Source organism: Mytilus trossulus, chromosome 7 (assembly GCF_036588685.1).
Source record: "Mytilus trossulus isolate FHL-02 chromosome 7, PNRI_Mtr1.1.1.hap1, whole genome shotgun sequence".
In the NCBI taxonomy this organism is placed as follows: domain Eukaryota; kingdom Metazoa; phylum Mollusca; class Bivalvia; order Mytilida; family Mytilidae; genus Mytilus; species Mytilus trossulus.
Window position 1 is genome coordinate 56,447,732 of NC_086379.1, and position 26,666 is coordinate 56,474,397.

Genomic DNA, 26,666 nt, shown 5'->3' on the forward strand with positions numbered 1-26,666 from the left:
TTTGTATGTTTGATGTCGTGGTATAGGTTAAACAAATAAGTTGAATATAATTAGATGAACTAGGGATGTGGAATACATAATCAAGTTTTGGATACTGAGACAAGGGTTTTCTTATACACAAATTAGTAATCCAGGATTGAAATTGTTATTTTCTGAACCCATTATAATAGACTCTTACAAAGCTTGTTATCATATACTTTTTTCATCTGAATAATTTATTTTAGATAACACAAATATTCAAACCTGTTATGAGGAAAAACAAACATAATGATTAGATAACTTCTTTGTTCACATATCGTTTTCAATGAAATGGAATTTTAAGTGTACAGCAAATAAATTTAGGCTTAAGCTAGTTTCTTGTCTTACACCATTATTAGACTAAAAAAAACTGTGTTCCAAAAGAATGATATTGACACACATCTTTTTAAAATTGTTTTTATACACTCACTTCAGTCTGGGACTACTATAGTTGTCTCTAGTCTCAGCTTCAGTATATTATACAATTTTGAACCGAAACCAGCCTTTACAAGCTAATAGAAAAGTCCGAATTACCATACAGAGTCAAATGAATGCACGTTTATAATCATTATAATCTATAAATAAAACTGAGAAAGGAAATGGTGAATGTGTCAAAGCGACAACAACCCGACCACAGAGCAGGCAACACCCGAAGGCCACCGATGGGTTTTCAATGTAACGAGAATTCCCGCACCCTTATCTATGATATAAATTAAACAGACCCAGAAAAATCCAATTGCACGAGTTCGCTTTGTCTATTTATATCTTTATTTAAGTTTATATTACGCGTATATGGTCATCGGTGGTATTCGGAGGTCAACTCGATAGTTAATTAGATGCTGTCTAGACTGAAATACGCACAAAACGAAGCTACATATTCTAAAGGACTATACAAATTCTTGATATTCTCGATCCCAGTCCTCCCATCATGCATGCCCGATATATTGTTTATTTTAGCTTTTTTATAATTCGTCTAAATGTTTTATAATGTTATAAATCAAATATCAGACTTTAGAAGAAAAAACAGAGACGTATTATAATCTATTATATGTCTCTGGTAAAACGTAGTTAACGCAGGCTGTTACTTCTGTTCACACACGTTGGCCTCTTGTTAATCATAGATCACAATCATTAATCATGATTACACACTTTCAACATTCGGGATGTTTCGAGTCTGATCGACATTGACCTTCGTTGCACGTAAACCGAATATACCGAATGTACGTAAACAACTTGGAGGACAGAAACCACATGCTTTACTCGGCTGTTTTTTATTGGTTACAACAAAACTGTAAATAGAACTGAAACTTGGGAAATACAAACATTACTTCAGTGTATTTGGATTGTTGCTGTCAATTGTAGACCCACGTTGTAAAGGAATAAAGGCATTTGTTTTATGTCGGTACTGATGATGGTAGGCCATGCTTTATCAGTTCATATATTTCTTTTCACGTTAACAGTTCCATGCATGCGTGACAACTTTCCACAGCTCATGTAATACTTATCCAATACTTCCCTATATTTACTTTAGTGTGATGAAAATTCTTTAAATAGAAATTCCTATTTGGAAATGGTGGGATTAATTCCATGAATTATAATTAAATATTTTAGCCTTTTATGTTTTTTTTATGACCGGTATATGAACCTTCATTTGTTTACGCATGTACTTCTATGGATCTTTACTGGTAGATATATAGGACCTTTAGAAAAATAAGAATAAACCCTTATACCAATATGTATAAATAAAGAATTGTGTCATATATATGTGACAAAGGTGTACTGTCATAGTTAGGTGAGGGTACCCAAATTGCACCTATTTTGGCAGTTTTTTCACCTATGTTTATTTTATTCCAGATAATAGTTTCTTTTCTGTGTTTCTTAAGTAGGTGTATCCATATTTACTACATAGTTCTTCCAATTTAACTTTGAATCCATACAGATTCATAGAAAAATTGGAACCAACATCCAAACGATCCATACATGTAATTCTATAATGAGGAGTATCAGAATTGCATTCTCGCTTAAATTCACATGGAAAGTAATTGAATAATTGATGTTTTGTTTTATTTCTTTAAATATTCAAAACAATTTGATAACAGTTCCATACTTTCTATTCATTTATTAAGAAATGGATGCTTGTAACATATTTTGATGACTCATTTTTTACAAAGATGACTTTTTGTGGACGTATGGCGATGTTTCTGTAGAGTACTTTTTGAGTGAAAACTATATTTATTGACATCTACTGTGAGCTTTTTGTTTATATTTATATAAGTTAATCTATATTGAAAGACAGACATAATGCAAATGTTGATCAGGAGTAATCAAATTGTTCAGTCTATAAGAAAACATGTAAGATTTCCGTTGCTGTTTTTTATTATTGGGTGCAATTTTGGTTTTTCAGTTTATTTTTGTGTGTACATGTACATGATACATAATCATAATATGCTTGTTGGGTTAGTTTTCATCATACATTTCTAATCAATTTTCTAGAAATCAAAATTATTCCAGATTCAAATAATTCCTTGTTTTAAGCAAATTTATCGTAACAGAAAATGTAAGAAATGATCTATATAATGAAATATTTGCTTGAATATTTTTATTCCGTGATGTAATATTACAGATCTATTCTAAGCTTACCTTGTCCTTCGATTGCCTTAAAGTCCATATTTTTGAAATGGATAATATATATATCAGAATTACGTGTACATGTTAATCAATTCAGGCAAGACAAGTAACACTACAACAGTTAAAACTTGATTTTTATTTTCAGCAAAATGGGTTGCAGTTAATAATGAAACAGAATACAAGAAAGAACCAATTGCTGGATGGTATTCCAAACGATAGGAATTTTAGTCTCTTTAAATTAATTTTTCACTTGTAAATATGTCTCTATCATCTTCTGCCAGTAGTGATGGGGAGATTATGCTTTTCCCTATATCATTGTTTGATGATGATGATTATGGCCGAGGAGGTGACGCATCTGATGAAAGGGAATCGGAAAGTGAGAATGAAGAAAAGCCAAAGGCTTTTATGACACTTCGTCAAAGACGATTATCAAGAGCGCTTTTAAGTGCACCAAGTATTACACTTGATATAAACAAGAACTTAAATGCTAGTAGAGCAAAAATCAATTGGTTAAGAGCAATTCGTAGAGCAAGAGATCAGTATGAACATGATCCATGGTCGAAGTTCCACATTGAACAAATTCAAACGGAAATGTGTATTAGACATAGATATAATCCACACAAGAAAATATGGAGTACAGATGAAGTCCAAGTCAAAATGCAAACAAAGGTAAATACTTGCAATTCATTTATACACGTATTTAACTTCAATACTGCAATTATATATTCTAACATTATACGCATTCTGTTATTTCTTTAAATACAGTTGAAACAGGACCATTATCACTGAACTAGTATACATATTTGTTTAGGGGCCAGCTGAAGGACGCCTTAAGGTGCTGGAATTTCAGGCTATATTGAAGACCCATTGATGGCCTTCGGCTGTTGTCTGCTCTATGGTTGGGTTGTTGTCGCTTTGACACATTCACTATTTCCATTCTCAATTTTATCTTAGACTAGTAGTTCTCTAATTTTTGCTGTTGAAACTTTTTCAGGTTTTGAAATTTATGCTTTTATATTTTTTAATTCACATCTACCAGTACTCTTTACAACTTATGGTTACATTTTGAAACCAATACATTTACAATAAATAAAATAGTTTAATTTTGATATGGATTTGTATATAATTGGTTTCAAAGAGATACATGTACATTGTACCGGTACTTTGAAATTTAAAAATCAAAAGCTTAGAATTTTTTTTAATTTTATGTTATAGGCATTTACAAGAGGAGCAATGAGACAGTGTTACAGAACGTAAGTTTCTATTCTGATACATTACCACAGAGTATTTTTGTTTTTAAGACGGATAAAAGTTGGAGTTGTACATGTAATTTTGTCTGTTACAATACATGTACATTAAATAGCACTGGTCATATTTAATGTATTAATATTATGTATATAACATAATAAATGAATATGTGGGTCAATATGCCCCATTCATTTCAGGTTGGCTGTTACAGTTACATATCAATTTTTAGTCCATATAAATTTTAGGCCCATTAGGGATATTGTCTGTCCAACATGAACTTCATTTTCATGTTTCTGTGGTCAGGTACATTTTTCGGGAACTTTCTGCTTGTGAATTGGTTGAAAGTCATTATGAAGGAGTTGCTTGGTTTTTTTTTAAGCAAAACTAGTTTGATATATGAGATGTTCAGTGATTAAATATGATTTTAAACAACTTTATTTGTTCACTTTTAAAGACGTAAAATATTATTTTTTTATAGACATGCTGTCGTAAGCACAATTTTTTAGTGAACTTTATAAGAACATCCATCAATCATTTCCTACAGGTAGATGTAAATGTAAATGTTCAAGCATGGTAATATATTCTAGATTAAATAGTCAAATGAACAGGTCAAACATATTAACACATAGATCAGTATGTAGAGTACTTGTTCTTCTTCATGTTCTTACTTTCTTGTAAGTAAACATGTTGTTTTAACGGTGGTTACTTAGTACTATAATAGGGTTCAGGTTGGCTGAAGTTTAATGAACAAACAAGTCCACAGGTTATTTACCTTTCTGCAGTGTTTGAACTAGGTATTGTTATCTTTCAAAATGCAGTTATATGTAAATTTATATACTTACTGTCCATTTTTCTGATTAAATTGAGTTAGATTTCTATTTATAAAGTTACAACTTTGCTAGGTTGGTATAAAATAAGACAGTGAAAACAAGTGACATACATGTAGGTTAATAAAAATTATTGGCATATCAAAGAAATTTGGCATATATGCAGGTATTTTCTATCTCTTTAAAATTTTTAAATATTTTTTTTTATATCTATGCGACCTACAAATAGGTCATCTTCACTATCAGCATGACAGATTGACCTTTAAAACTTGTTGGCATATATATGTCGCAGAAAATAACAATTATCTTTGTTTATTCTTACAGTGCATATGTTCTTGTGCTATACCACATCATGTCTGTGTGTAAGCTTGATTTGTTAATTGGATGCATGTAGTTAAAGCAAAGCATAATGGAGATACTTACAGATGGGTCATTGCAACCTTATTATATACATGTATGACATTGAGAAGAGAAAACTGAAAATCTAAGCTCAATGTTAATACAGAAGCAACTCATGTTTGATATTTGTTGATTTGAAGTTATAATATGCTATTTGACTTTTTGATTATATAGTACAAATGTATGGGCACCTGACTACTGCTAAAGAAATTAACCGTTTCTAAATTTCTGTTTACTATAATTGGGATCTTTTTGTCTTTTAAAGGGGCACTAGCTACAAGATATCTAAAAAATCTTAAGTAATTTTTTTTTGTTCAATCAATTATGAAAGTGAAATAGTGAAATGATAATTTGCTTTAAGCAGCCAAAATAGTTTAATTTTGTCATATTAAGCAAAGAAACATTGATAATTACTCATTCACTTGCAAGTGAATTAGTCGACCTCATTAAATCCCTATTCATGTGAACTTCAATTTAACCCCTAGCTAGAGATTGACAACACATGCATAATACGTGTACAGGTTATTTAAAGAAGAAAAAATGAAAGTGAAACTACGGTAAATCATTTGATTACTGATTCGATTTATATAAAATCATTTTTATACGGTTAAAACAATAATAAACATAAATTTTTAATCTATAAGATAAAACCAAACAGACCTATAAAAATCCAATTGCATGTGTTGGTTTAATCTATTCATATCGTTATTTATGTTTACATCGCTTAAATGGTCATCTGAGGTCAAATCAATAATTAATTATATGGTGTCTGTTAGGAACCTACATATTATCTACTCCATGCTCTGTAAACTGTTTATTTTAGACTTTTGATAGTTTGGATAAATGTTTTACATTGTTAGAAATCAAATATGACAATTTCAGTCAAACCGGTGACCATGAATTTGACAGCTAGTGCCCCTTTAATTTACTAGTTTTTCAATGAAGAAAAAATTGCGAAGTAACTCCTGAATAATGTGATCTTTAAGAAAAAAATGAAGGACAATAAAAACTAAAACCTTGCTAATAAGTTTGTCTCTGAAAATAGAGAAATTTCTGTAAAATTTGAACTAGTTGAAAGTTTTAAAGAATGTTGTTTTGTTTAGGTTTTGTTGTGTTGTTAGATTTCTGCCTCATTGATGTATATCCCACATCTCCCGTTATCCATTCAATCTTAAGATTCTGTGAAGTCAATTCTTATATTGCATGATAAAGTAACATTAGTTAAATTGAAGTGACAGGCAATCAGTCTTTATAATTCAGGTATAAACAACTTTGTCCATTGCTTGTTAGCTCTAGGGAATCTAGAATGATTGATCCTGTATCACCTTCAATATATTATTGATTTGAGTTTATAAAATGTTCGTTAGAATAGATGTAAACAATTTGCGTATATAATTGGAAATCAAGGTGTTTTTATTGGCAAATTTTGACTTTTCAAAGGTAATTGATTGATGCCATTTGCTATGAATTGCTTTTATCATGAACTATTTCAAATCTATATTTTCTAAGAAACCATGGGGACATAAATGCCAAATTTGCATTGCCTTTACAGTGCAAAACAGCTATAGTGCATTAAACGGCCTCCAAGGGGTCTATTTTAAGACTATTCCCATACCAACCAACAGATGAGACTGCTATTTCTATCAAAAAGAGTGCAAAAAGTAAAAGGTAATGGTCTCAATATCAATGCTAATGTGAGCCATGCTCTTACGATTCCATACTTCAGATTAATAACTGATGCCCAAACATCAGCAGAGGCAATTGTGGTCAGTTTCTTAAAATTAAGAACATTTCTTTAGCAATATATTGCACACCTATTTTGAAAATCCATTTTGAAAATCATTATGCCAAAAAAGTTTCAGTTAACTTTCCTAAGGATCTCTACATCTCTAAGAGCAACAACCTAACAAGGTGATCAATGGGACAAATCTACATGTACTTGTATATATATCATCTGCATTACTGCACTATTTAAAGAAACTATCTGAAAGTAAGAAGTACACTTTCTGTGTTTATATTATGTGAAATGTAAACATTAAAACTCAGACATTGTCACCAGATGTCATTTCTTTTCCATAGATGATATTGATGACTGCTAAGTTTTTTCCATTGACCTGAAATAGTAGTCAACATCTATAGCAATCTATTTTTATCCTGTATTGATTAACTGATAGTCATGCAAGGCATACTGCATTGTTGTAGGTATTAAAGAAGTCAATTACAATTCAAGGCCACTTAATAAACAATATAAGACATCACAACATTGTCTTATTTATCAAGTACAATCAAAGATATTTAATGAGAACTAATGAGATTTATTTATTGAATTAAACTGATAATGATAGTATTACCCAGTAACAATACCTTATGTCTATTTTAGTTATAATCGATCATCAGCTTGATATGAATTTCCTATTAGCTATGTAAAACTGGATTGGAAATTGATTTCTCTGATGTAACACTACATTTTTAATAATATGGAAAGCAATTAGATTTGACAGCCCTTAAATATTTTTTTTAAATCGATCACTGCAATATTAATTAAATTTTATGAAAAGAGTCTGTACGTCCCAAAGTATATGCTACAGGCAAGTGTGATGTAAAATGCCCCTGAAGGTATGGGGAGACCTGTTTATTCAAAAATTTTATTCAGGATATGTATTTGGGTAAGAATAAAGTTAATAGGGCCCTGTTGATAATAGTGGCACACAGCCTATAGTAAAAAGCTTGTGTTTGTGTTTGTGTTCCTGCTCACTAACTTTCAAAGACATTGTAGTTGTGTAACTAAACTTGACATGATTATTAAACACTACATTTTGTACAAGAAGGTGCATCCCATACAAGGAAGAAACTGTTCAGTGAAAGTCATGGTTAAAAAATCACTTTAACTTAGTTACCCCTGTGCATACTGGAAGATATGTATATTTTGCTCTCTTACTTTTAATTTCCTTGGAGGTGGATGGGTAATGAAAACTTGGCATGGCTGTTAATCGCTACTAGAAGGTGTGTCTCATACGAGGAAGAAAACTGTACAGTGAAATTCATGGTAAAAAAACTTAAAGATAGTCTTCCCTGTGCATATTTACAAAAATTATTTCAGCTCTATATGAAAATCCCTTGGAGTTTCGGGATTAATTAGTGTTGTTTTAGATGATTTCTGCCTCCCTTGGATTTAAAAAGACTAGACATTGACAGTATGACATTTAAAGTCTGTAAAATGAAGGACCTCAGTTTTTTTAGCAGTAGTTTTTTTTACGGACAATAAATTTATTCAGATTATTTGTATAACAGATATATAGTCTTTCTCTAATCAGAGACATAGGTCACATATATATATATATATTGATATAGGCAGGGGCGGATTTAGGCGGGGGCGTGGCGGGCGTGCGCCCCCCCTAAAATTTGCAAAGAATGGGTTGTCTTCAACTTGTTTCAGTATCAGAAGAGACCATTCCTTTTAACATTCAAAGTATATTCTATGCTAAGTAACTTAGTATAAGAATCAATGTGTTTACTAATCAACTGACCTACGATTTATTCAAGTTCTATAAATATTATATACTTCAAAGGAAGGTGTCTGACTGAAATTTAAAAAAAATGTTTTAGCAGTTAAAATTGATACATTGTATTTGCCGTTTTTATAATCAGTTTCTTTGATAATCGAAGTGCCGAATTATGTATATCGTATTACATGCATGGCCGGGATCCCCACAAAATAAAAATAACTTCGTAAATGCATCTCATTCTGATTTTAGTGGTTTGTGGTGAACACAGTATATATAAAGTCTGGCACGACCTCCGAAAATCCAAAAATTAAAAATATATTATGAAAGGACAATTAAAATCACGGCAAAAAGTGAAAATTTTCGTTTGCAAAATCTAATTCTAGTATCTAGTATTGGTCATGTGAGCTGATGTGATCTGTCTTGTCTCACTTTGCTTCCGTCGATCCGTCCGTCTATCTGTCAACTCTTTACATTTCCATCGTCCTAACCAAGTTTGTCGAGGATGGTGTTATGAGTGTTAAAGTAATTCTTAAGTGAACCGGTTTCGTTTCACATAACAGAAACCATTTTGAATGGCACATTGACGATCTGCAAACAAGGGCTTCTTATTTTTGTTTCTGTTTTTCTGTTTTTTCTGTTTATCACAACTACCAGCACCAATGTCTTTCAAGGATTGGTTGACAGATATTTATGACCTGATATTGATATATAGATTATTTTAGAAGTGCTGGTGTCTTAAGTGTAGATTGGTTTGCATAGGAACACAGAATCAAAATAAAAATTTCGCATGATCTTCAGCTTCTGTTTTGGGCTGCAGCTTTATAAACTCAATCATAGATATGCCGAATGAATCTCTTACATGTAGTGCGTAAGTTATTGCATGGTGTTAGGAGATTGTTGAAGATTTTTCAAGTTTGTAGGAGACCTTGCCATCATAACTGAGAGGTTTTTCGCAGAACAGGAACATATCGTTTTACATCTGTCCGTCCATGATACTAGTGATTGTAGATTGTTGTCACTGTTGGATTTAGGTGGTTTCTACTTGAAACTATAATTTCTTGCTGATTGTACCTCACAATAGTTCGAAATACCTACATTGCACCCCTTTAGATGAATATTTTTTTTTTAAATTACCTCAAAACAATTTTCGCCTTGCTTCGCTTGGCTAATATAAATATTGCGCCCCCCCTAATCTGAAATCATGGATCCGCCCCTGATAGGTCATGTTGGTTAATACATTTATTGATATATACACATGTCAGTATACCTGTGATGGTAAACATGTTGATCAGCATGTTAACTGAGGTCAGAAACCGAGTAAGACTACTAGTAAGCCTACCATAATGTGTTTGTTTACCTGCAAATATTTACATAATTTTCCCTAGCAGGCACATCTGCAGTAATGTATTTGTTTACCTGCAGAAACTTATATAATTGTACATAGCAGGCACATCTTCAATAGTCATCACTAATGTAAAGTGAGATATGATTGCTTTTTGCATTATTCATCAAGAAAGTTCACCGACTAATATATTGTTGTTTGATGTCATGAATGAGATTATCAGAACGTGTAATATTAAAATTACTTCAGCATAAAAAATCCTTTACCCTTTTGAATGTCACATTGAGGACTGTATAATAGTTTTCATTTTAATGTGATTATTTAGACTTAGTACTATTGATAAAGAATTGTCTGCTTTTGTGATGGTTAAATCTTCATTTAGTTTGGTTAATACTTAGTCTCATCCTTTTTTTTCTGCTCATAACTTGGCTGGTTGCTTTATTGATTGACAATAGTCCAAGGACAGTGTACATGTCTTATAGATTGTTTTTCTGCCATAATGAATATGCAGGAAAATTATTTTATGTTTGATGCTGTGAAAAAACTCTTCAAAGAAACAAGACTTATAATTTTGTATGCCAGACATGCATTTAGTCTACAAAAGACTCATAAGCGAGGCTTAAGTAAAAAAAATCAAAAGAACAAATAAAGTATGAAGTTGTAGAGCATTGAAAACTTAAATGTCAATAGCAGGTAGTAAGTGTTTTATTTACAATCCAACTTGCTTACCAATTGCATGTTTTATATAAATTTGTTGAAATTGAACAATCAATAACCTTCGAAATGCATAATAAATATGAATCCTTTCATGTTTGAATAATGAAGTAAAATGTTGTGTTAAATATCATATACATTTAATGTGAAATAGATTTTGTCATACTTTTAAATAGCTATGAATCGATGAACGTTTTAATTAAACTAAACTTAAGAAGATTATGTTTTAACATCATTGTTTATTGATGTATTATAAACCCTATAAGGAGCTTTCTTTAATAGAGTTAAATTTTCTGTGCCATATTTATTTTTAGTTAGAAAATGTGTTAAACATACACTCAGTACATATATAAATATAGATAAAATGACAGGAAGACACTAAACATTTGAACTCAGAAGATGGGACTGAGAGATTGTTTGATTTGTCCTTTCTATTTTAATAAATTAATACATTTTTAGTGGTCTTCTGATCATAAGTGATTATGTAATTATTTCAAGAGACACATGTTATCAACAAAGCATACTTCAAGACTAAGGCTACATCCGGAGTATTAAAAACTCTTTCATGCCCCATAGTAACAATATGTTTTGAGGTCTGATCTGGTCTATACATTCTTTAGTTCGGTCCTGTATCCGGTTTAAATTTTATTTAATGTTGTGGTCACATCAACTTGAAACTTAGTACAAAACGATTGTGCTGATATGCATGTCTTCGTCAGCCATGTCATGTAATAATTAAGGTAATATAATGGAAAGTTCTGATGCATGCTTGTTATTCTTGTGTTATTACATAATGTGATGTATTACCCATACTACTCAGTACATAGATGTAACATCTTGTAACTTAGTCATTTCTAATAAAGCTTTAAGTGTACTTTGTTTAGAGACTAAACAAGATTAAAAATTGGTATTTCAATTGACTGAATTATTTATAGGTGATTCATTACTTGTTAATTTATGGAGCAGCTTGTGTCAGAATACCGGTCCAGACTTTTCTATTTTCTGAAGAAAATGAAATTGGGTCTCTAACCCGGTTTATTATTCACCAAACATTACTTAAATAGAAGGGGCAGATCCAACCATTTATATAAGGAGGGGTTTAACTTTATTTTAACATTCAAAAGCATTGATCAACAGAAAAAAGGGAAGTTCCAACCCCATGAACATTCCTCCTGGATACTGGTGTCAAATTTTATTTAAAGTATTTACAAATGGGCATATTTTAATCAATACAAATAATGACAATACCATAGAAGACAATATTAACAAACATAGGATGCATATAATAACAAGGAGTTGTGGTATGATTACCAATGAGATAATTATCCAGCAAAGTTCAAATGAAGAGGATGTTAGCAAAAATAGGCAACTATAAACAGACTTCAACAATGAGAAACTATAGTCAACTGTTTACATGCATAAAACAGTACAATGGAAGGATGATTCAAAATAAGGCTTACGATAGCTTGTTATACCCAGCATGAAAAATTGTGATCAGATAGTTATAAGTTGACTGCTTAGCCCAAACAACTTCATATGAAAAAAAGGTTACAAAGAGTCCTAAATGTCAGACTAATACTTAAATAGCAAAGAGAGGAAATGTGGCTCTTAACATCTAATACGATTACTTGTACCAATTTCTTTTATGTTATGAAATTGTTACAATAAACTTTTTCTGCTAATTATATTTGATCATTTTATCAAACATTAAGATTTTTTTCTGTCTGCAGGAAGAAGTTGTCCAAGTTTTCTTCAGCCCATTCACAAGACTGGAACCATGCCTTGAACTATGTATCCAAACGTTACATAGAGGAGGTTGATAGAGATGTGTACTTCCAAGATGTCAAGTTACAGATGGATGCTAAAATCTGGGCAGAGGAATTTAATAGACATAATCCACCTAAAAAGGTTAGAAAAATAAAACAAAGTCCAAACCAGTGATTCCATCCATGAATTAATTATTGTTAATCCCATCCCACCACCTTTTATTGAGCAAATTAGAATTTTTGACACAAACTTAATTACTTACCTATGCAAGTAAGTAAGAATGCTGCTACTTTTGACCTAAAAGACTCTATGGAAGTCAGCATTGTACATGAAGCATCTTCTTTGACATGTTCAGAAATTATTATTATCGCTATTTAACGAAATTTTCCTTTGATCTTGCTGACTGATAATTCCAATTCTCAGGAGAGTTGTGTGATATGAAAATTATCGCTTGAAATTAAGGTGGCACGTGGTGTTGCCAATGAAATTGACAACTTTATCTCAACGAGATTGATTTTTTTGCTTGAGCCGGTTAAGGCGAATGTGAGAAAAGTAATCAAGTTGAGATGACCAATGATAATCTGTTTATTGCTATTTTACCTATGACTACGTCAATTTCATGTCAATTTCAATAATAACGCCATGTGGCTCCTTAGTTTCTAGCGATGATAATTTTCCATCTCAAGCGAGTAGCATGATATGAAAAGTTATCACAAAAAAAGATCTAAGAAAAATGCACAAAATAGTGATAATCTATAATTATCCAAATTTGTTATATATAAACATGATAATTGACTAAACTGAGCTGCAACCTATAGCATAAATTCCTTAAAAAATAATGTTTTCCATATCAAAAATATAAAGAAATCTTTTCATTTCATTTGTTGATCTATTTTTTTCTGAAGAATCTTAAGTTTTAAAAAATGGAAAGAATTTCAACTTTAATACTTGGACCAATAAAATGTTTAAAAAATGTGAAATAAAACAACTGTTTAACCATTGCAGGTTGATATGATGCAAATGTACATCTTGGAGTTCAAGAATAGGAAAGGATCACCGCTATACCACCTGGAACATTATATTGAAGGCAATTATGTCAAGTATAATTCCAACTCAGGATTTGTAGAAGATTCATTAAGATACACTCCTCAGGTGATTATAGAGTATTACCTTGTACAAATTATTACCTTGTTAATGATTTTCTTAGCATATTGACATGGATAGAAAAATTCCTGAATAATAGAATGCATTTTATTGTCCATATTAGGTCAATATGAAGGAAAAACAGGTCAATATAATTAAAAACATTCACTACATGTGTGAGCCAAAGCTCAATGTTGAAGACCGTAATTTGACCTACCGGTATAATAGTTTACTTTTACAAATTGTGACTTGGATGGAGAGTTTCATTGGCACTCATACCAAATCTTCTTATATCTAACTTATAACTGAAAAGAATAAAAATCAGAGAATTTTTTACACTTTTCAAAGTATTTTTAATATCTATGTAGTTTCATAACAAGTGTTTATACCGAGCGCATATGTTGCAAAATCAGTACATATGTTCTTTATTGATTTATCACAAGTGTAATAAACTTTATATTACATATATTAATGTATGTTAAATATTAATAATAAAAACAAAACCCAATGTCATTGATTTGTATGATTCAAAACAGCATGTGATAACATGATCTAACAATCTGTTGCAGGCCTTGAGTCATTTTACATTTGAGAGATCTGACCACCAGCTTATTGTTGTTGATATCCAGGGAGTTGGTGACCTATATACTGACCCCCAGATTCATACTATTGATGGTACAGAGTATAACGAGGGTAACTTGGGAGCTAAAGGCATTGCTCTCTTTTTCCATTCACATGTCTGTAATGAGATCTGCCACAGCTTGAGTCTTACTGAGTTTGATTTGTCACCAAAAGAATTACAGAATCATCAAGATTTTCTTAGAAAACAGGTTAATAGCATTACTATTACATTGTGCCAGACTTATGATGTCTATATCAAAATATGAAAAGACCAACTAACATAAAAAAATTTATTATAATCTGCTTTGATGTAGTGCACTCAAGAACATTTCACATACATTTGAATTTAAGTTCAATTCTCTTTGTCTTTGCTTTTCTCACAGTGGCAATTGCTCATCTCTTTCTAGTCTGTAACTCTTTCAGTTTTACAAGGCACATGGTGTGGGGACGGTATCTTATAATATAACTCTGATAAAATACACAACAGTTTTGTAGTTTGACATTTACTAGTTACCAAGAAAAAGATAAGGTGACGTCGCCATGTGATGTCGACCTTAGATACAATGTGACTTCTGATACATTGCGGGTCCCATGGTCTTCTCTACACATGGTATGTGCTCCCAAAGACAAATCCATTACATTATAGACCTGAAATATAACTGAAAAGGTTAAACAAAACAGATTTGTAAATGTATAAGTTCTTCTTGTTTAAGAACCCCTATATATCTAACGGTATATTTCTATTGTATAATTGTGTACATTTTGAAAAATAAGATATTGTTTATGCTCAAACATTACAATATGAATTATTTGGGCAATTTGCTTTTTACCATTAAATGAGTATGCAAGTTAGAGTAGAGGTTAAACTAAGAATCATAATTTTCCACCAATATGCCTATCAAATGACCCTTAAGAATAATCAAACAAATTGTTTCCCTGTGTAATTTTAAAAGTTCTTACAAGATGATATGAATACAACATGCTTTATTTATTTTCTTTTTAACAATATCATTTGTAATGTTTTCTTCAAAGTTATAATTTTAACATTTAAATTTTTGGCTCATGATGTCACAGATCTTAAAACTGGATTTCTCCACAATTAATGTTTTTTCAAAATCTTGAAAATCTAATTTGTACATTGTTATCTTATGCTTTTCAAGTATATTGCTCGGGTAAGTTTATGAGCAGCTTGTCGCAAGCTAAATAGTGGCAGACATTGCTTACTTATGAAACCCCACATGTTGTAGGGATAAATGGATGTAATATTTGTTTACATTTCTCTCTGTTCATGTCAACTTTGAATTTTTGCTATATTGCTGATTGCTATTTCGTTTAGATTAAACATAGTTGATGTACAATTTCTTGTATATTCACCTTTCTTCCTTCATTTTTAATGATGGGAAATTAGCAATTTTTTTTAAGCAATGATGTGTATGAGTAACCAATATTCATTTGCTATACACTTCCAGCAACCCCAAGCTAGCTGATATACTGTAAAGAAAGGAATTTTTGTGCTTATAATCCAGCAGTTCTTGTCAAAATTTTAAATAGCTTATGTGCTTTTTAAGGATGCTTACTTTTTAGTATGTTTTTGATACAAATTAGAGACTTCCCTCAATGTTTCTATTTATCTTTGTTCTTGATTGAGTTTTCATTAGAAAGAAAAAGGTATTTCCATGGTTTCAGGCAATAACATAGTTCATGACCTCTGTTTGCTACAGAAGTGGAATCATCTTTGCATGATTTTTTAAAGCCATAAACTGCAAATAACAATGGGTTGCAAAAAGGGAGATAGCAAAACAGAACCTGATAAATACAGAAAATTCACAAAGACCAAAGGCAATTTAAAGAGCACTTACACCTATGAATCAAAAACTGTCAAAGGTACAATCATTATATTCTTGACTGAGTACAGGCATTTTAAAGTAGAAAAATGACAGGTTAAATTAGGTTTAAAAAAAAAAAAAATCTTTTTTGTATATAAAAATTATGGGGTAAAGTACACAGAAAAAGTATTGACAATGGATAAAACAACAACAGTGTTAAAAAAACAACAAGAACACTATGAACAAAAAAGTGCTTCTAGTTGTTACTTGGCAAAGCATTGATTTAATATGTTTACTGTAACTTTTCTTTTTTGTAAAGATACCTTACATGCTGTCAAATGCTTTTCCACTTCCTGGCATCCACTAAAACTGCTTACTGGTCATCACCTGTTTGTCTAAATATTGTAAATCAATTTTAAAAATAATGATGATGTTTGGGTAAATAAAAAAACTAAATGCCTGTCTGCCTATTACAGCTAATACATTAATGCTAGCAAGACAAATCTTTGTTTGACTTGCTTGCTTTGCTTGTATCAATGTTTGTTCAAGTATGGCAATTAAGATAGGCGGGGCTTCAGCTTGTATACATCATACTTAAATTTTATTGGACGTTATGTTTGAAGTTAAGGACAGTCACACTAAATTTTAAAACATAAATGGAAGCCAAAAAATTGTATTTGTTTTTTTTCTCGAAGATATGCATTTTTTTATCATCCAACTGAAAAGACTGTCGTCAAGTACTTTTAGTAAAAAAAAGCTATTCGAACACACCTACTCTGATTTAGTGATTCGAGTGATACATTACATAGTTATTTCATTTGACCCATATATTTCATCTTTTAGTACTGAGACTTTTTTATGTTATAACGTCAACCTGTAGCTTTGCTATATAAAAATGATAGAATCTGAAGCGAGATGATGTATCAAATATTCTTTCTTTGTACGTTTTCAACACAAAATATTCATCTCAAACACACCCTAATAAAGAAGGTGCATTTGATTTTCTAATAAAAGGGATAAATTAATTAGGGGGGGGGGGGGATGACTTAATTATTTTATTTACTATGTCTATTGTTATTGAATATTGCGCACTTTGGATTAATGTTTGCTTGTAAACCTTCAAACTGATTATTCTTTGTTTATAGAGGAGGCGATAAGTGCTTTCTGTTATGTTTACTTTAATAAGATTTTTTTTTAAAGTGAATAAAAACAAATAGAATAACAATTTTCTTCGCAAATACGACTGTTTTATTGTAAAAAAATCAACCATTTGCATAAGTTTTTAATTTATCTTTTACATAGTTAAGCAGAACAGTTAGATATCAAGTCGAAGACATAAAAGCACTTGACGACAGTCTTTTCAGTTGGATGATGAAAATGCATATCTTCGAGAAAAAAACAAATACATTTTTTTGGCTTCCATTTCTACGATTGCGCTTTATATTTGTCATCCTGTGATGTTTTAAAATTTAGTTTCCTTAACTTCAAACAAAACCGTCCAATAGAATTTAAGTATGATGTATACAAAGCTGAAGCCCCGCCTATCTTAATTGCCATGCTTGAGCAAACATTGATACAAGCAAAGCAAGCAAGCCAAACGAAGATTTGTCTTGCTAGCATTAATGTATTAGCTGTAAAAGCTAATGAGGTTTGCAGGTACATATTTAACAATGGTGCCAAACTTTAAAAAAAATCAGATTAGGGATGAATTATTTAACTAGCAGGGGTGCCATGTTTTTTTTAGAGGAAGACATTTTTTTTCATGAATAAAAAAACCACCAATAAATGGACAGACTTGAACTGTTTCTTAAAATAACATTGTTTGAGACACTGATTATTCTAATATAACTAACTTTATTATAGAAATCAATGTTAATTATCGTGAAACTCTGGCTATTCACTCACTAACTAATTCAAGTCCTGTGTTTATTGTATATGAATGTGTGATTAATTTTCTTATAATTTTGTAGAGAAAATCCTTCATGATGACGCGAGTAAGAGGAACAGAGGAACAGTGTCATTCATTGTCAAGGTCACCAGGAGACATGAGTGTTGACATCACTGAGTTCCTAAGGCAACGATCAACATCGTCTCACATCAGTGATTCTGCTGTTGATAGTCCTAGTCCAGGATTTGATGATGACCCAATGTCAATAGATAGTCCAGTCAACATGTCCAATCCTGGCAATGTTAGATTTAGATGCATGAGTGAATCAGATAGTCAGTCATCCATAACTGCTGATGTAAGCTTTTGAGTTTAAACAATCAGCTCTTTTTTTTTTCTTTTTCTTTTTTTGGTATTTTTTTATATGTATTAAGTTACATTCATTTCTTTTGTTATGTTAGCTTTAAACCTTTTTGTAGTCCCATAAAGTTAAGATGTTCTGATATTCTGCTTCCCTGAAAATTTTTCGTTTTACATGATTTATTGGGTAAACTTTTGTTTGCGTACTGCTACAAGAAAGAGCCAGATTATAATTGTCAAAACAAAACTGCACTACAAAGATTGTATCAGGGAGAATAATAAAAGGATGGGATTTTGTTTTTTAGCAATTCATATTCTTCCACAATCCAATTTTCATTCATGGAGTTACTTCTTGCTGCAATCTTTATATGAGCTGTATCAGATACAAATAGCCCTTAAGGGGGCTCCTGGGTATAAATGATTTTTTTTTTCTAATATAGGATTTCGCTATATTTTTTCATAAATGAACTTTATCCTATACTTAAAAGAAAAATGAAATAAAAAAGTGGGGTCACGGTTCATTTAAGCTAAAATCTGCCTCTGGAAGAAGCATACATTTTTGTTAATGTCATTTTTTCTGTTGAACTAATAGGAGAAAAAGAGGAAATATCGAAATAAAAAAATAACCTAATATAAGAAATCGCTTAAATTTTACAATTATTTAGTTTATGTACAGCTTATTTGAAAACAATAATAAAAAATGTAGGTCACCGATGAGTTAAAAAAGATATTTCAAATTTAAGGCAAAAAAATGGCATTTTTGCACCAAAGGGAGATAATTTGGAGCTTTTTTCGATTTTTAAAGTCATCTAGGACCAAACCAAATGATTTTTTGGTTTTTTTTTGGTACCATATCATAAAGTAACAACTAATAGTGTAAAAAATAAAATTTGTAATGAAAAAAATAAAGGTTTAATTTTTTGCTAAAATTTTTGTACCCACGAGCCACCTTAAGCCAATGAATATTGATAAATCAGTTTGCTGGTAAAAAATCTCTACGGAAAGTCAGTAGCTGTTTGTAAATTGAGTTCATAAAACATATTAAAGAACCTTACAAATCAGACTAAATTCATCTTTTATTCAAATTTTCATGTTTTAAAATCAATGGAAGTCTTATACATGTACATGTATGCATGCACTTTGTATAAGGTATATCTATTAGAGACAGCTCATATATCTCTTACTCACTAGTGCACATGTATTTAGAACATTTGTTTTGACTTCAAGGTTGCTAAAAACATATATCTGGGTCTTACCAATATATATCTGGATGTTTTAAAGGAGAATTCAGTATCTAAGCAACAGGATTTACACAAACAAAAGGTAATAGAGAAAGAATGAATATTTGCATCTGTATCAACTTCTGTGTACAACTGAACTTTGACAATGAAAGGCATTTGTTAAATTTTTTATGATTTTTTAAATAACGTAAATTCAGAAATTATTGTGTGCATTTATAATTAAATTTTGTCATTCTAGACTAATATGCAATTTTAATGTTTGCGATATTGAGAAAAATCCTATTAAAGTCATATATTCTTAATTTTAAAATGCGAGTATAAATTAATGCGATTTTAACCCTGCCGCTTTATTTGCAATAATAAAACATAGCAATCATTTCTGAATTTATATTTACAGTACACAAATTTTAATTCATGAATTAAAAGTTTTAGATTCAAATGTTTAACAATTTTGCAGTTTATATTGGTGATTGCTGCAATTTTGTATTTTAAATCTGGCATAGAAAACATTATCGTACTTATTAGTTTTTTTGAATATTTTTGGTAGAAATACACAAAATTGTGTCAAAGTTCAGGTGTAGTCTTCTTCCTAAAAGAATTTCTATTGATTTCCTGATTGCTTGCATTATTCACATCATATCTTTATGTTTAAATCCTAATTTTAAAAAAATCACGATTTATTATTTAGATAAAATAAGAACACCTACTTACATACATTACTGCATAAACTAGTATTGATTGAGATGTTTTAGTTTTTGTAACTTTATTTTCACATTTTACAGGATTATCAATTTTCTCTCACCATTGTTTTCTTACTAATTTGCTTTTGGTCCTGAAAATAAGTGCACTTATGGATAGAGTTAGAAAATAAAAAAAAAATCCCTTGTTTAGGCATTCAGTAACTTAGATTTACGTAAAAAATGTAAAAGGTATTGTTATCAACAGTTTTAATATCCCAAAATTTAAATTACTACCAAATAAAAATTCCAAGATGAAATTATGATAAAAATGTTTGAATTATCAAAGACTCTTTTGATTTTTTCTAAAAATATGTATACCGTATAATGGCAACTTTTTACAAAAAAAACCAATAACATTGTGTATTACATGTTAGTGGTGTTTTTGTAACATTTCAAAATTAAACTTTTACACTGAGTGCCTAGCTATAAAGATCATGTTCTTCTGGTATAAAAATTGAGTTAGAAAGTATCTTTGAACTTTGTTGTGATATGTGGGAAGAATATTAAGATTCATTGATCTTTTCATTAGTACATTTCCGTACATTATTAAAAAACACAGTTACACTCATGTCAAACTGAAGGAGTGAAACTAAATCTTTCACTTCCTTGACAAAAAATTGTAATAAATGTATATTTAGATTTAACATAATATTTGTATCCTTAAAATCTTTAAATAATTGCATAACATGTATAAGGTATCCTGTTACATAGCTAGCTAGATATACTGGGTATTAGATTTGTCTGGTTTTGTGTTACCCTGTAAATGTTGGTTGAAAGTTAGTGTGTTCCTGTACCATTCAACAGCCAAGCTCAATGCTAAAATCTAACATATAATTATAATGTAATTATATCTCTACATATGTAAGGATGATTCTAATATGGCTACCTATATATTATTAACTAGTATAATTACAGTATATTTACTTTTAGCACAAATGTATTTTAAAATACAAAATTGGCTATTCTGCTTAACCCCACCTTATTCATACATCCAGGTAAACACAGGTTGGGAATTAAAACCCACGTTTTACGTAAGCCAAGCTTTAAATATAATATGATTGTCTCTGCTATAATGACAAATTAACAAATCAGTCCTTATTATTTCGGTGTAAAAAGAATATTTGGCTAAATAATGTTGTGGTCTTTGGCAACTGAACTCAGTGACGTCATATGTATGTTTTTGACATCAAATGATACCACTGGGCATTTTCAGGCATCTTGTAAATCTCAGATTGTAAAAAATAGATGGAAAAAAATGGTAGTTTTTTTTAATTATTATTGAAAAACACAAAAGGTGGTACAACAGAACAGCCAAAATTTTTTGTATGCATAGAGTTTTTATGGTTGACAAAATTTAACTGTATTTGACCTATAAAAATCAAAACGATTATGTATATCCTTACTCTGAAAAAAAAGATACATGTATATGACTTATTTAATTCATTCTTTAGATAGGTTTGTTGGATGGTAAGGTGCATGACTGAATTGTTGGTTGTAATAGTTGGGCATAGACCTTAGTTGTAGAATGTAAATTACTATTATGTCTATTAACTTAAGTTGTCTCTTTAAAAAATGTTTTCAATAATAATGTGTAAAATATATACACTTTTACTGTTAAATTTTTTTACACATTAAATGTCCCAACTTTTTTTTAATTGTGATAAGCTTAACAGGAAAAGGTTTTTAAGGTCTATGCCAATGCATTGAGAACATCGGTTGTGTAATTTGGTAACTGTACTGTTGGAATGATGTGCATCCATTACGTTAGTTATTAAACTCTTTTGCTATACCTATTTTGAAGCTAAATTCAACATACATGAAGCCTGAAAAGATGCTTGATAAATGACTTACCAAATTAGCCTAAAAACTACTTTAAATATATCATAACAGCTTAATATTAAGTTGATATTTTTGGAAGTTTAGATGAAGTTGCTATTTGAAAATGCTACAATAGAAAGTGAGAAAAAGTTTATTCTGCAAGTTGCTTTATATTTGACAGTTTTAAATCATCTCTTTTATTTATTGATTTTTAAAATTCAAAACAGTATGATTGCCTAACCTTTGAAATTATATTTTATTTTTAGAAGTGTAAATTTGAATTCTGTTTTGATTTTTTTTAGCCAATTTTTCTTTTCAAAGCTTATCCATTTATGGACAATATTATATTTGTAATTGCAGGAAGAGAGATTTATTTTCCAAAGAATGGCAGCACAGAGAGCGAGACCATCATGTGTGGCTTTAGAGAAAGATCTTAGAAAATTAAACAATCTCAGAATAGGAGATTCTATCCTTGGAAAGGTATGTGCTACACAAAATATTGTACAAATCTCAGCAGGTAGAAGTCACCAAAAAAAGAGGTAACATAAAGTAGTGGTGATTTTAGAAGTTTTAAACATTTAAAGTAAGATTAAGTTACTGTAAATTTAGTAATTTTGCATTGACTTTTATTGTGAATGTATACAACTGACAAAAATTAGAGATACATAACTACCATTTCAGGAAATGCTGTATTAAAATAGTATCGTTAAAAGTTTTAATGTGAATTTTTATTTTTTCAGAATCTAACTCCAGCACGATTTTTTGAATCCCTGCTAAAATTTCTCAATTGGTACAAAAATAGATTTTTGGGCTGGCCATAATTCATCTATGTTTCCATCCATTAAATGAGATTTTTAAAACCTCAAGTAATATTTTTCAATTTATAAATTATAATTAAGTTGTCTTCTGTTTTATTTTTAGGTTCACCATGAGATGGCTAAGTACCATGAAGTAGGAAGATTTGTAATTGGTGACGACTTGACTGGAGAAAATATAGACTGGGAGTCAGCCATCTTTCATGAAGAACATGCTGCTGAACTTGGGGAGCTGGAAGCTATTCTTACAATGGCTAAACTGTATCTGGATTTGGAAAGAGATGTACTTGCTAATTGCACTGTTGAGGTACAGTAAATAGGTTTATCTGATCCATATTCTATTAATTATTTGCATACAAAACACATTATTCATTTACAATTTTACAGAGAAAAAGAAATATTAAGAAAAAAAATGAAAGTTAGAAAAACGGTTTATCTTCATTTCTTGTTTTAAAAACATTCAAACTATAAGGTCTATTATAAGTTAAGTAATGCATTAATTCACTACATGCACATGATTATATTTGATACAAGTTTCTGACTTTCATTTAACCCTTTGAATGAATGACTTTTCATTGCTATCCTTTCTCATTACAAGACTGCCACCTTTCTTGTAAAAGAAATGAAAAGACCAACATAAATTCAATAAAAATAATATTTTTTATGAAAGAAAAGTGAAATCAATCTACTGTGGATTCAGTTATTTTCGTGGGTATCAATTTTCGTGGATTGAGGAAATTTTGCATTTTGTGTGGATATTTGATTTCTTGGTTTGCTGACCTCTGAAAACAAAGCCTATTTTAAATTTGTTATTTGTTGAACATTAAAATTTGTCGTTCACCTGTACCTAGGAAACCCACGAAAATTGGTATCCAATGAATAATAATGAATCCACAGTATTTTTTTGTTTCTTTATTTAGCAAACAGAAGAGAATAGAGAACAAGGCCTACAGTATATGATACAGGCTGCTGAAGCAGGAGATAGAGGAGCTATGTTATACATGGCTAAAGCCTTTGAAACTGGAGAAGGACTAAATACCAACAGGTATTATACATGTACCAGTATACTACATAAATTGAAAAAGAGCATCTTAACCCTTAATGTAAAGGCACTTTGGTAATGATAACCTCATAAACTGATAATTTTTGTATTTAGTATCTCAACATATCAATTTCTCTGTTAGATTACGAAATACTTACGATTGACCTTCTTGTAAGGCCTGGTATAAATCAATTCCTTAACAGAAATAAGTGTTTTACACCACTTTTTGTTGATAACTTTCAGTAGGAAAGACAACCCAGGGGACTCAAAATATAACAAAAGTTTGCATTTGAATGTCATTTCTCAAAATTGTTAATGATTTATATTGAGGTATATTAGAGATGCTTACAGAGATATGTGTCTGTGACAAGGGGTTACTTTTGAAAAAGCAATGACAATTGATGCTCTCCAAACAATTTATCAATTATCTATACTCAGATATACACTCAATGTAGTGAATGTGCTTTACCTACTTACCAAGAAAACTGTTTTATTTGAAATTACACTTACAACATGTGACTTACTATGATATGTTGGTACATGTATAACACCAATAATATGGACAAAGGGAGATAACTCAATTACAATATTGCATTGTTTAATTGTTAAATCTTCAATTCCAAATGAATAATTATAGCAATCCTTACCCTATCCTGTCATGATGGTTGCAAGCAACTTTAATGAAACAATTTCCAAAGTAAGATACAGTCGACTCTCTTTATCTCTAAGTCAGCCGGATCAGAGAAATATTTCGAGATACATGTAGTTCCACTCAAACGAAAACTGGAAGTTTGACAGAACAAGGGACACAACTCTTGCTTGGCTTGGTAAAGCTAAAATAAATCCGGGTGAATATGGGAAGGGGATTGATATTCTGATATCAGATCGATGTATTTGTATGTGATGGTCTTTCATTATGTTTTATCGCACTCTTTCTTTTCGAAAGAAAGTACAACAAGATTAAAGACGCTGATTGAGTATTTTTGAGGTGATCATCAACGGAAGTCATAATCCTTACTTTATACACACCCAAGCTCATTAGTGTAAATCACAATTAATTGTTTTGTAAACATTCTTGTGAACATTTAAAAAATCTTTAAAAGATAATCTTAGGTAAACACTCGTGGAAATAACATGTCATAAATCAATACAATGGTCAGTGACTGGAAATTTAATTACACGTGTATTGTCAGATTAACTCTTCAATCCATTTAAATGCATGTTTTGACATATGTGTATTAGTTGAAGATAAATAATGAACTTTGAATGCTTATATTAACCTTGGGATCGTAAATTTAGTTCGACTCAACCGAAATTTCGACTCATCCAATTTCGACTCATCAGGAGTCAAATTACATACATTTATACGGAGCAAAGTTCGGGACCACGTGAAAACTTCGACTCATCCGAAATTTTGAGTCATCCGAGTTCGAGGCAACGAGAGTTAACTGTAATTTGATGTTATTATTATTTAATTTAATTGCAGAAGCATATCTTGGGAGGATGCCATCCATTATTATGATTTGGCAGTGAAAACTGACAACCATGATGAAGGTGGAGAGTATGATAGTACCATTAATGATCCTCTGTATCAGATACAGGCCAAACAGGCAGAGCTGTACAGATATGGAGGTCATGGTCTAAAGAAAGACCCTAGTACTGCTGGTAAGTTACAGAGACATTTTGTATCAAACAAAATACAAAATATTTTAGTATCCTTGCAGACTTTTACAATGTCAAAGGCATGTGCACCCTTTGTTTCTAGCAATGATTTTTTTTCATATCACTCACCTGTGCCGAGAAAAAATATTATCAGTCAATAAGATCAAAGGAAATTTTGTAAAATAGGGATAGAGAGTTATATTACCTTAGATGGGTATATAATATTGCATTGTATTTTCATCTCCTTTACCTTTACTTAGATGCTCCACTGTTAGTTCAAAAATGTGACACTTAAATACATGTTCGAAATTTTAGCTGTACCATCATGCTAATAAAGGAGAAGTTCAATTGACATTGAGGTATTTGGAAATTCATTGCATTTGGATGTATTAAAAAAAGTTTTTTTTTATCAATATTTGAATGTTTAAAATTCTTAGCATCTTTCTCTTTTATAGGTGATTTATATAATGAAGCAGCTGAGGCAGCCATGGCTTCAATGAAGGGGAGACTGGCAAATAAATACTTTGCTTTAGCAGAAGAATGCTACGCTGAGATTGAGGAAGAGGAAGAAGAATCTGAGCAGTAAACACCCTAACTTACGAAATTGACTTTACCATTTCATTAATGTTGGATCAGTCCAATGTTATTTTGAGGAGAATTCTTGGAACATTTGTAAACAGTGATATTTTTGTATTGAAAAACTATTGCTTGTTGCATTTCAAAATGCTTTGACATTTGACAATGAATGATTGATTTGTAACAAGTTAAACCATATTTTTTCATTGTTGTGCATTTTACAATAATTCCAGTTTTAAGTGTTATTAATGTAGTGAATTATGTTGTAACTTTTTATAAATATTATGCAATATACTCATATTCACAAAATAGTGCTAAAAAGTTTATCTCTCTTTATATAGAAATTTAAAAAAAAAACATACAATGTTTTTGACTGTCTGTACAGCTGCTATTTATATGATGCTGTAAATGGCTGAGTATGTACATTTTCTAATAAGTGCTGATTTTTTATTTTCTAAATAGTGCTGATTTTTAAGTTTTTTTAAGAA

The 26,666-nt window shown here is 30.6% G+C and overlaps 1 protein-coding gene across 3 annotated transcripts; it reads left to right on the forward strand.

Annotated features, from left to right (window-relative positions):
• Window positions 1–1,172: 1,172 nt before the first annotated feature.
• Window positions 1,173–26,666, forward strand: LOC134725368 (eukaryotic elongation factor 2 kinase-like). Of its 3 annotated transcripts, none has more exons than XM_063589128.1 (13): window positions 1,173–1,432; window positions 2,792–3,315; window positions 3,862–3,899; window positions 12,413–12,590; window positions 13,455–13,601; window positions 14,162–14,422; window positions 18,010–18,282; window positions 19,512–19,607; window positions 22,444–22,563; window positions 23,005–23,205; window positions 23,819–23,943; window positions 25,427–25,605; window positions 26,058–26,666. In XM_063589128.1, exons 2-13 carry the CDS (start codon window positions 2,905–2,907, stop codon window positions 26,186–26,188), a joined length of 2,160 nt encoding a protein of 719 aa, XP_063445198.1. In that variant the 5' UTR covers window positions 1,173–1,432; window positions 2,792–2,904; the 3' UTR covers window positions 26,189–26,666. The 3 variants fall into 3 exon arrangements, with proteins under 3 accessions (XP_063445198.1, XP_063445199.1, XP_063445201.1); XM_063589129.1 differs by having other exon boundaries at window positions 19,566–19,607; window positions 26,058–26,665; XM_063589131.1 differs by lacking the exon at window positions 19,512–19,607 and having other exon boundaries at window positions 26,058–26,664.